The sequence below is a fragment of the Chrysoperla carnea genome, chromosome 1 (assembly GCF_905475395.1).
Source record: "Chrysoperla carnea chromosome 1, inChrCarn1.1, whole genome shotgun sequence".
In the NCBI taxonomy this organism is placed as follows: domain Eukaryota; kingdom Metazoa; phylum Arthropoda; class Insecta; order Neuroptera; family Chrysopidae; genus Chrysoperla; species Chrysoperla carnea.
In genome coordinates this window covers 35,071,672-35,082,961 of record NC_058337.1, presented here as the reverse complement: position 1 = coordinate 35,082,961, position 11,290 = coordinate 35,071,672, and the positions used below count along the sequence as shown (strand labels likewise).

Genomic DNA, 11,290 nt, shown 5'->3' with positions numbered 1-11,290 from the left:
TTTATTATGCTCTACATAGATAAATACGAGCTCTACTACAAACATAAATCTATTATCTGTGAACGTATTCATTAGTATGCACCTTAATGAATACATAAGTGTAAACAAGCCTTTATATGATTAAGCTTTTGAAGCAGAATCAATAGCGGCGCTGTTGTCGCATTCAATTACTTTTAAAATTTAATTTGATTTATTTGAATAAATTTATATGATTTCTTTTTCCGATTAATTATAATCTAAATATCTAAATTTTCATCACATATTTTATGTTTAATATTAAACGTTGTCAGTTAACATTTACTAACAATATTGAAAGATCAAATAAAAATTTGACAATCGTATTTTCATTTGACAAACATGACAATTTTTTAAACTTCGTATAAATTAAGTTTTTCTTTTATGTCTAAGTTTGAAAAATCGTTTCGTTTGTAATTACTTAACAAGCAAAAAAATTCCGTTACACCATTGCTAATCCCATATTCATGTCTATTATCCCAATAAATTTATCACTTGCATCAATTGATTCATATTATGGACGGTAACCATGCGCGAAAAATTTGAGAAAATATCTTAATTAATAGAAAAAATTTGAAAAAAATAAATTTAGTATGGATTTTGAGAATGGAGATAATAATATTATTGAAGAGGATTATTACTCCTTCTTAAATGTTTCACGTAATGTAAGAAATTAGCCATAATTTTAATTAAAATTGTTTCAAAAATTCTAATATTTTGTGATTATGAATTATTTTGAACAACTTATGTGCTCTGAACATAAGCAAATCATTTTAAATCATTTTAAATATATCTTCAATTATTTTTTTCTCTGAAAAATGTATTAAATATAAATAATTTAAAGGTTATGTCCTTGTTTTTTTTAAGGCAACTAATGAAGAAATTAATAATGCTTATAGACGGCTTAGTCGTCTATATCATCCAGATAAACACATTGATCCAGAACACAAAAAAGAAGCTGAAAACTTATTTAATAAAACCAAGAAAGCTTACGAAGGTATTCGAAAATTTACTAAAGAGAACACCTTAATGAACTTGAAACCTTGAACGAAGTGTTACCGCCTTTTCAACAGGCGATATTTTTCTTGAATTTGTTATCAAGCTTACTGAGCAAACTTGAAATTAATATTTGATAATCGCAATTATAATGCAATATCAAGACGGGGTGCCATTGAGTCAAACCCACACACCGGCTGACAATAGAATCATTTTACTTTCTCAAATTGTGCCACTAGATGTTGCATGTTCTGCCATACAAAGAATTTTGAATTGTGGTTTTTTCGCTATAAGGTCAATTTCCGTACTTTTACCGAAAACCTATCGGTTTTCTTGAAAACTTTGACTCAGTAGTTGAGTTAGAAAGATTTTTAAACTGTATTTTTAACATCATATACTTAAAAGTCTAGAATAATTTGTAAATTTGAGCTTTACTGATAAAATCTAGTTTTGAAGCGAATTTCTACCAAATCTAAGTAGAAAGTTGTGAAACAAAATAGTCGTCTCGTACTATAAACTAGTTAACAATTAAATACTTCAAAATTGTATGCTGTCGTTATTTTGAAAACACAAATACATCGTAGATGAAATTTAAGAGCAATTTATAATAAGTTTGATTTATTAAATAAAACTTCAATAAAATTGTTTATCAATATATAAATGATTAGTAATACGTTTTAATACTTTTATAAACGGCCAATACTACTTGCAAACATAGTTATTGTTTAAATATCTTGTACACTGAAATCAATTTTATTTTAAACTAGAACGTAGCTTTATCAGAATCATTCAAATTTTTTACAAAATAATTCGTAGGGTCAAGAAATTATCTCTTCACGGTTTATACATAATGGACCGTTTTAATATATTATGGTTAATAGCTCCTTTTGTACAAAACCAATCAAAATTAACTTAAACAAAAGTTGCAGAGTTTGATGGAGGACATCATGTTCTGACATCAGCTTGGACCTAGTTCTCCAGGCTGCTTTAATAGTTAATTTAGATCCTAAAAGGTAAGAGATAGAAGAAATAACACTTTAAATAAAAAAGTTAATCCTTATAAAAAAAACTTTAAAAAAAAACTTATTTTCTTTTTTTTTTCGGAGAAAATGCGACTTAAAAAAACGCCATTATTACATTTAATCGAAAAATCGAAAGAAAACACGCTGCCTACAAAAAAAATGCATAAACCAAAAGTTATTAAAGGCAAATAAGACATTCGCCCACGACTGACCTTCAATCCTAGTTTCAAGGTCATTTGACATTCGTCTTCAAATAATCTTGAAAATTTACTTAAAAGTTATTAACACAGACGAATGACCTTTATTGTCCTTGATAGCTTTTATCTAAAACATTTTTCTAAAGCTAGCTTTTTTTTATTTCGATTCAATGCAATAATGAAATATCTTTAAGTCGCATTTCCTCCGAAAGCTAACGATTTTCGAAAAAAAGTTTTTTTTAAAAAGTGTCCATTTTTTTTTTATGAGGATTAACTTTTTCATTTAAAGTTTTATTCTATCTCTTACCTTTAAGGATCTACTATTAAAAAGAAAACCGGAGAACTAGCTCCAATCTGATGTTTGAACACGATGTTCTTCATCAAACTCTGAATCTTTTGTTTAAGCTATTTTGTAATTGGTTAACTACAAAACGAGCTATTAACCATAATAGATTAAAATAAGCCACCCTGTATAATACCTATGATTTAAATCAATTGCAATTTTTAAAATGATATTTAAAATTTAGTTTTATCGGATCCACACCAAAGAGCGATATATGATAATGTAGGAGTGCGTGGTTTAGAAACGGAAGGATGGCAAATTGTTCAAAGGACGCGTACTCCAAATGAAGTGCGCGCAGAATATGAGCGATTGGCTCGAGAGAAGGCAGAACGTCGCTTACAACAACGCACAAATCCTAAAGGTTCTATTACTGTTAATATTCGTGCTACTGAATTGTTTAACAAGTTAGATGATCAAGCGTTAGAATATGCAGCTATGTAAGTTAAAAATTTATCCTGAGTAGTTATTTTTTCAATAATTATCTTATATATTATTTTTCTAGTAGAAAAATGGCCTCGCGGTCTAAGAATGTACCGCTTAGAAAAAAACAGGCTAGACAAATAATATTAAGATTTAATTTTGTTCATTATTTAATTTTTATATCATATGTGCAATAAAATTGCGTATAAATGAAAATAAAATTCTATTGATATTTTGTGCAAATCCATACGGGTTGAGCTAGTTTTATAGTATTATTGTTTGACTAAAAATATTTTTTTGATCTATAGACAAGGAAAATTTAAAATATTCACAATGTTAAATTTTCGTAGGGATAATGCAGGCTTCGTTCCTTCAATCGAGGTTTCTGGAATGAATTTTACACAATCCGTAGAATTACCTTTAACGCTACGTGATACGGCAACATTATCAGGACAGTTGGGAACTCAAAATGGAACAGGTAAAAATTGATTTTAAAGCATCGACAAAAGTCATTTTTTACGGTTTTTTTTTTTGTTAATTAGGTGGGGGCTCAGTTAATTTAGCATGTAGACATTTAGTATCAGAACGTGGATGGGTTGAAATGGAAATGGGAGCAGGTAATGGCCCAGTTATGTCTTTTAAAGGTTTTCGAACCTTAACGAAGCATATTTTTTGTAACGGAGGCACGGTGCTTCATTTTAATTCACAGTATGGTAGCAATATTGGAATTCGACCTGGATTATTTGGGAGTATGTTATAATTTATATTAGTTGTATTTTCTTAAATTAAATTGAACTAATTTTTTAGCAATTGCCATGCAGCTAGATAAACATACGGTAGGATATTTAACTTATCGAGCTGGTATTCAATCTTGTATGACAACGAGTGTCGTTCGCGATACAGGTAATTTAACTATTTAAATTCAGTCATTACTGTAATTAAGGCAGAGAATAATATATGAGGATATATTCTTGGTTCAAAATTTAAGGTTACTCTGAAAATTAAAAAAGATTTTTTTTTATTAATGTTTTGTGTATGTCAGAAATATGTATATAAATTTTTAGGTAGAATATTTAAAAAAATAAATAAGTTACACCGCATTTTGTGTAGCCATATTCAGACTCACGATACTGAGAAAAAAAGAGATAACAAACTTGCGATTTTCTCGCAAATAGTTTTTTTTAAACTGTTCGATAAATATATATATAATAAATATTATGAATCTTGGTTCATTTTGTTCTTAATAATGGTCTTTAAACATGATTCTCCCACAATACGAGATTTTTTTTTAAATTTTGTTACAAGTGTTCATAAAATCACTTTCTTTTAGCCGAAAACAAGCTTAAAATATATAGGAGGAGTAGCAGTCACCTACCATCTTCGTTGGGTTCATACAAACTCGCATTCCATATTTTACTCCGTTAAAGAATGCATTTTCATAAAAAAAGTAGTACAGTAAACTTTCGTCTCAAACCATGAGCACGTATACCAATTTTTTACATTTCTAACTTCAAAAAAGACATTTATCCTTGAACATTTTATACCTTTGAAGAATGAATTTTTTGGAAATAGTCATACAGACTTTCTCAGACTTTCTACTTCCATTTTAACTCCTTAGGAGATGAATTTCCAAAAATCCCGTCTTACTGCACACATACGTCATTTAAGAAATGTTTGTGCAAAATTTCATGCTTTTAGACCCAGCGGTTTCAGCTATGCGTTGATCGACCAGTTAGTCGGTTCCTATTTATATATATATATATACAGATAAAATTCTGATTCCAAAATAATTTTAAATCAAGACATCCTTTCTATTGGAATCAGGATTTAAATCTTCCTCTAAATTTTAAGCTTGTTAACAGATTTTAGTTTTTAAATTTTATTATTTACTTTTTAGAAGCCCCGCCTATCTATAAATATTTTTTATATACTATAAACAAATGCCCTCCCCGGTTTCACACCTGAACCTCCTTAGTAACATTCCCCGGGGTTTAAGCTTTTTTTTAAATCGATATCACGTGCGATCTGAAATACTCTACACAGAATGTCGTAACAACACTTTCGAATATTTTATTTTAGAAACATCTACATTCAATTTTACGGTATTATTTGGAATTCCACATTCGTATTTGTCTACAAATTACACAAGAAAAATGTTAAATAGAGAAATGAAATTACGTTTATCATTCAAGTAAGAAGGAAAAGAATAAATAAAACCAACTATTAAAATTATTAATAATTATGTTAAAAATATAATTTCAATTTCAGAATTGGCACATTTGGTACATTAATTGAATATGGTGTCGAAAAAAAAGTGTCTAAACATAGTACAATGTCAACAGCAGTTAGTGTTGGTATACCAACTGGGGTCATATTAAAAATAAAATTTACACGTGCAAATCAAACATATTTGTTTCCAATACATTTGTGCGATGATATCCTGCCATCCCCAATATTTTATGCAACAGTTACACCACTTATTACATATTTTATTATTCGTAAATTAGTTGTTGATCCGTATGTACGGGAACGTGAAGAAGCAGATAAAGCAAAACAACGTGAAGTCAACCGTACACGAATTGCTGAAAAACGTCGTGAAGCATTATCAGCTATTGAATTAATGAAAGCAACATATGAACGTGTTTCTAATGAGGAAGAAACTCGTAGAGGACTTGTTATTATTAAAGCTACTTATGGAAAATTAATTAGTAAGTATTAAAATAATGTTTTATAATTGAAAATATATTTTAAGATCGGGAATTACATTATTAGCCAAGGTAAAAACAATCCGTATGTCAATCTGGAGTGAGTACGGAAAGATGCCTTTTAGCCGATATGTGATAATTATCTTCATAATACTTCCAAGAAATGAATCGCGGAGCACTGAACAGTATAGTCAAGAAACTACTAGCTAGAAGGAGTTCACTTCAATTCAAACGTTTCTCCCGCCGATGTTTGTCATTCTCGTAGCAGGATGTGCTTAGTCCAGGTGGACGACATTACATGATAACATTACACAATTTCATGGAATTAACCGTTGAAAAATACCAATTTTTTTTTTTGTATTAACTAATAGAAAGATAATTTAATAATAAGACACCACAAAATATTCGTCAATTTTAAGCTTATGGCACCATCCAAAACTTAGGCTTTAAGTTCAAAATGAATTTATTATATCGTCAGTTTACAATGTGTCATACAAAATATCTTAAAAATATTACCCAGCCTAAGCTTTACTTATATTACATTGTCTTATGGGTTTAGTTTTTAGGAGTGGGTGGATAAGCCACTCCTATAAATAAACACGGGTAAAATCGGTCCAGGTCGTCGATCTCCAGGAACGGATTAGTGTAGGATGACTGGAAGAAGGATTTTTCTGGAGCTCTCGGTGGAGAGCTATAACCTGCTATAGGATATAGCAAGAGGATTTTCTAAATCATCCGAAGACACAATTTTAAAATTTGTGCATTCTCGCAAGGTGCGAGGGTGCAACGTTCGACCAAATTGAGACAGCGTACATGAGTACGGACTGGTTACATGACTTGTAAAATCGATATTTCAAACGTTCGTCCAACTTCTAATATTGAAGAGTGACTTAATCCTAATAGTTGAGCTTAACTGTCAACCGAAAAGAAACAATGTTCCGAAATTCACTGGCTGTCTGTCATTCTGTTGAAAACGTGTTTAAGATTGGTTGCGTGGAATACAATAGCTAATATTTTATAACATTATTGATCAAAATATATTTGAACTTTTAAATAGTTTGGAAATTTATTTTAGATATTCCAGGCGGAGACGGGAATGAACCAGCTGATAATGAAATAATTGATGTGACAATACCGTTACAATGCCTTGTTAAAGATAGTAGATTAGTTTTACACGAGTCTTCAAAGGTAAAATAACACTAATATAATTAGGATAGTTTTATGTATTAGAATTATTTAAATGAATAATCAAACTTATTATTTTCTAATTTTAGAGCCAATTGCCTGGATTTTATGATCCATGTGTAGGTGATGAAAAAACTTTGAAAATTCAATACTTGTTTCGTACAATTCCACATGAAGTTTCAATCACCGACACTGAGCCATTAAGAATTCCAAAACAATGTAAATTCAAATCGACTTAAATTTTTTATTTAAAAAAGTTAATTTTTTGTAATTTATTTTAGCACATCGTGTAAATAATAATAATACATAGTATAAAACGTGCCGTCATCGTCGCTTTAAAATCAAGTAGGTGAAGTCTTATCATGGAATTGATCATAAAAAATGTGGTGGGATTTGAAGAAAATGAAATATGTTATTGGCCCTTAATTTCATTACATAAGGGTTGTTAGACATTTCTGTAGATAATGTTTTAGTTTTGTGAAATAAGAAATTAATTTGTTATATTTAAAAAATATATACAATTATTTACAAAAAAAAAAAAACTTTTTTTTTTGTAGTGATTTGACTTTGTACGCGAATTTTAAATTATTAGGTCTTATGAGGCTTTCCGAGTTTCCTTTAACCTTAACCTTCCACCTCTTACTTTCTGCGCCCTCTGCTCTAAAATTATGTATAATACTTTAAATAATAAAACTAAGAGTGGGATGGACTGAGATCCGTTTCAACATAAATGGTTTAAAATTTTGTCGTCAAGTCAACCATTCAAAGCATGTAAAGAATAAATAAAAATGTAAATGAGCCTCATTCTCATTAGCTCAGCATGCAAGCTATACTTTGTACTTCGAACATTCTGTATCTTACGAAGGTGGAGGAAAAGTTCCTTTGCCGAACACAGTGAGTTTATATGTACCTCTGTCTATAAAATGAAGAATGAACATAGCTATGTGAGCTTATGTGTGGTATATCGTATTTTTCAACACTTAATGCAATTATCATATGGCGGGAAAATACTGAATCAACTTTTATATTGTAACCTAAAACTTAAGCATCTCTCTAACCCGAAGACGTCTCGTAGCTCTATCTTGTCCTAGATAGAGCAAAATGAAGGTTCAATGTAAACAGTTCGCTATAATCAAATCATCCAAAAATTATACTAAATAAATCTTTTATTGTAAGCAAAAAAATAAAAATTTAACTACACATTTGGAAATCATACATATTCGCTTGATCGAAGTACATTTTTCATTATTCGACAAGCTTTACGACTATGGGAGCTACTTTTTGGACGATATTTATCCTCTGGTATACACATTTGAAAATCTGTAGATTCTGCGTCCATTTCACTTTCACTAATCATTGAATCTGCACTTGATTGTTTCTGGTCTAAACCGCTAAATTCTTGCATAAAATAATGTGTAGTTGGACTTATTTGTTTAGAATCACTCATTTCAGACCAAGATCGATCATAATTTAATTTATAACTTCCAAGATATTCATGTGGTGGGGTAGAATTCCAATCCTTAAAAATATTTATCAAAAATTATTGTAATTAATCGATACAAATGTGCAAAAGCACTTTTCCATAAGGAAAAGTGAAGCTTTAAGATTGAATTGAGAAAAAGGGACAACGGGCTTCAAAGATATGAATATTAAATACCTTTGGTGACAGCATACTGAAATATTTTTGTCCTGAATCTCTTTGATATAAATGATAAACTGCACCTGGAATCTTAATAAAGTTGCATGATACTTTATGTAAATCTAAATTTTGTAAGCCCTCTTCGATAATTTCCATAGCTTCCTCTTGCAGTCGCTTTATCTAGAAGAAAAAAAGTTGTTATACAGCTATTTTATATAGAATGCCTATGCTTACTTGAACACGCTTTTATTAGATTAACTTATATATGTATAATTGTATACTAAGAGTCAATATATTTGCAATAGAAAGCACATTGCTCGTGCACTCATTGCAAGTAACCTTATAGTAATAACACTTATAATGTTTTAAAAAGTGCGTTTTTAACGGCTCTGAGTATATAAATTAAGTAAGTTTGTGAACAAATTGAATAAGTCAATTTCCAATCACTGTTGTTATATTGTCATATCGATTTGAGCCGTAGTAAGAGTCAATATTTCGCTGCGCAACAAGTATGATAAATTGTCAATTGCACACAAGAATGAAGTTAGAAGTATGAACGAAGCGAATGCATAAAAGACAATTCACATGAGTTTCACTTTTTTTTACGAATGTGGGATTGGAATTTATCTCTGCACGCTTTTTCATTCTATAACAGCGAATTGCCACAAATGCGACAAATTTACTCGTCGCACGCAAATAATAATTTGGGTGTAATTTGAAAATATATTATGTTAATGAAATTAGGTAGTCTATTTCTATTTTTAAATCAAATGTTTGTTCGCTTATAATTTGCATTTTATGAAATCAATTTCAAGGCAATTTTGATTGTGGTGGCTAATTTAATTGTTACTTTTAAGGAAAATCGGATATCAACTGTTTCAGATTTAGTTTAATTTCAAGAAAAATTATATTTTAAGAAAGACGTATTTTTAGGTTTGATAGAAATATTTGATTTGGATAATTAGAGGAATTTTTTTATGGTTCAAGTTTTATATATTATTACTCTAGCAAGTTTTTTTCTGTCCTACTCTTATCTACCTTATTCCTGTATCAAATTCCATGATTCACCCCTCATTTTCAAGCTTATTATGTTTAGGTTTGACGAAAAATATACTCACGATCTAAAAATGTACCGCTTAGGAAAAAACACGCTAGACAAATAATTTGAACGAAAAAATATAAATTTAAATAATAAGTTTATTAGACAAGCATGTTAGTTTTTACAGATGCCTTCCTAATACTCTAGACATATAATACTCAAAATATTATTACCCAAACATGTTAGTTTATACATCGAAATTTGTTGTTTTTAGCCACGGGTACAGGTAGCCTCGGGTTACGGTAACTACGGGAGTGGAATTCCGCACGGATCGAGTTAGTATTTATTATTGCATTATTCAAGTAACGGTTTTCTAAAATCTCATAATAGATTACAAGTTTGTGCAAAAATTTTTTGGATGAAATGATCCACCAGAAATCATGTTGAAAAAGATGCTCCTATATGTAAAAGTAAGTTTAAGCACTATGGCGTCAGTTTTGTTCGGTACAGGTGAGAATTGAATGTCACACTCCTTGGTGCCCCACCCTTGCACCAGCAAATATATACAGCGTTGCTGGATACTACTCTGCATAATTATTCGAAACAAATTACATAAATGATATATAGAAATAAATCACATAGGAGGGCTTTGGAAATTCTAAAATAAGGGAGAAAGCCGTACAAAAATACTTCACCGTAACTTCCCATTTGTACCTGTGACCGCGCAAAATTGACGCAATGGTGCTTAAACTTACTTTTACATATAAGAGCATCTTTTTCAACATTATTTTTGGTGGGAGATTTCACCCAAAAAATTTTAGCATGGACTTGTAGTTTATAACAATTTAGAACTTCGTGATAAGATGACGAAAATATGTAAAATTAATTTGACCTTTATTGAACTAATGAAATTAATAATTACATATTTATCACCTTTTCGCTAAATTATTCTCCTACATTTGGATCTTACATTATTTAAAGATTTATAATCGTTTATAGATAGTTGTTAGTTTTTAACTGATGTCACAAATCCTGACTATGTACTTACTTGATCGGAAATCAATTTTAATTTTCCACATGTCACAGCTGATATAAGTGCATTTGCCTACATGTCAAAGAATAAAGATTTCAGAATCATGAAAAATGCATATATGAACTGTCTTACGTCTTTAATTTCTTTTGCTAAAGCTACAATATCCTGACTTTGTGGCTTCCCTGAACGTTTAGGATTAACTAAACACACTCCATTCGGTTGAGGATTACGTTCCACAAGACGGGGTTGGGATTGACTTACTGAAATAATTTTAGAAATTAAACCTCAAATAATTTAAGAAAAGTGATAAAAATACCTTTTGATGGCAATGAAGAATCCGTGTCCGAACTAAGTGAATCACTTGATGAGCTTGACGTGCAGCGAATTACACTACGTTTCATTTTTATGGTTATAAATATAAAAATTCAACATAAATTTTGTCGATTTCCAAATGAAAATTTTTATTTTTCTGACGACTTGATTAATAATACCAATTACAAACGTAAATATAAACACCCTGGAATTACATAATAATATTATTTTCTATTTCAAACAGTCAATTTACTCATGATATTATTGTATTTAAATGCATTTTATGTAATTTATTTTATCATATTTATATTTTAATAATTTTATTTGTACAATTTTATTTGAATTTAAAATCGAGCAAGATAGTTAATAGGGGAAAATGCTATT

The 11,290-nt window shown here is 29.8% G+C and overlaps 2 protein-coding genes across 2 annotated transcripts; one reads left to right on the top strand and one right to left on the bottom strand.

The window, feature by feature from the left end:
* The first annotated feature begins 512 nt into the window (after nt 1-512).
* On the top strand, nt 513-7,352 carry LOC123290587 (dnaJ homolog subfamily C member 11). The gene is made up of 11 exons (XM_044870834.1): nt 513-680; nt 883-1,012; nt 2,758-3,010; nt 3,344-3,471; nt 3,536-3,742; nt 3,801-3,896; nt 5,073-5,184; nt 5,262-5,701; nt 6,774-6,886; nt 6,973-7,102; nt 7,165-7,352. The coding sequence occupies exons 1-11, from the start codon at nt 609-611 to the stop codon at nt 7,191-7,193; spliced, it is 1,710 nt and encodes a 569-aa protein (XP_044726769.1). The 5' UTR covers nt 513-608; the 3' UTR covers nt 7,194-7,352.
* A 679-nt stretch (nt 7,353-8,031) lies between these two features.
* On the bottom strand, nt 8,032-11,158 carry LOC123290588 (uncharacterized protein C1orf50 homolog). The gene is made up of 5 exons (XM_044870835.1): nt 10,911-11,158; nt 10,727-10,854; nt 10,610-10,666; nt 8,541-8,702; nt 8,032-8,402 (listed from the first exon to the last, which is right to left on the bottom strand). The coding sequence occupies exons 1-5, from the start codon at nt 10,993-10,995 to the stop codon at nt 8,094-8,096; spliced, it is 741 nt and encodes a 246-aa protein (XP_044726770.1). The 5' UTR covers nt 10,996-11,158; the 3' UTR covers nt 8,032-8,093.
* Nucleotides 11,159-11,290: the final 132 nt, after the last annotated feature.

Excerpts from the sequence above, each read along its gene's own strand:
- LOC123290588 (XM_044870835.1), bottom strand. The coding sequence starts at position 10,995 with ATGAAACGTAGTGTAATTCGCTGCACGTCAAGCTCATCAAGTGATTCA. Across the intron at positions 10,855-10,910 it reads TTCTTCATTGCCATCAAAAG|TAAGTCAATCCCAACCCCGT; the intron begins GTATTTTTATCA and ends AAATTATTTCAG. Across the intron at positions 8,403-8,540 it reads TCAGTATGCTGTCACCAAAG|GATTGGAATTCTACCCCACC; the intron begins GTATTTAATATT and ends AATATTTTTAAG.
- LOC123290587 (XM_044870834.1), top strand. The coding sequence starts at position 609 with ATGGATTTTGAGAATGGAGATAATAATATTATTGAAGAGGATTATTAC. Across the intron at positions 3,743-3,800 it reads TCGACCTGGATTATTTGGGA|CAATTGCCATGCAGCTAGAT; the intron begins GTATGTTATAAT and ends CTAATTTTTTAG. Across the intron at positions 6,887-6,972 it reads TTTTACACGAGTCTTCAAAG|AGCCAATTGCCTGGATTTTA; the intron begins GTAAAATAACAC and ends TTCTAATTTTAG.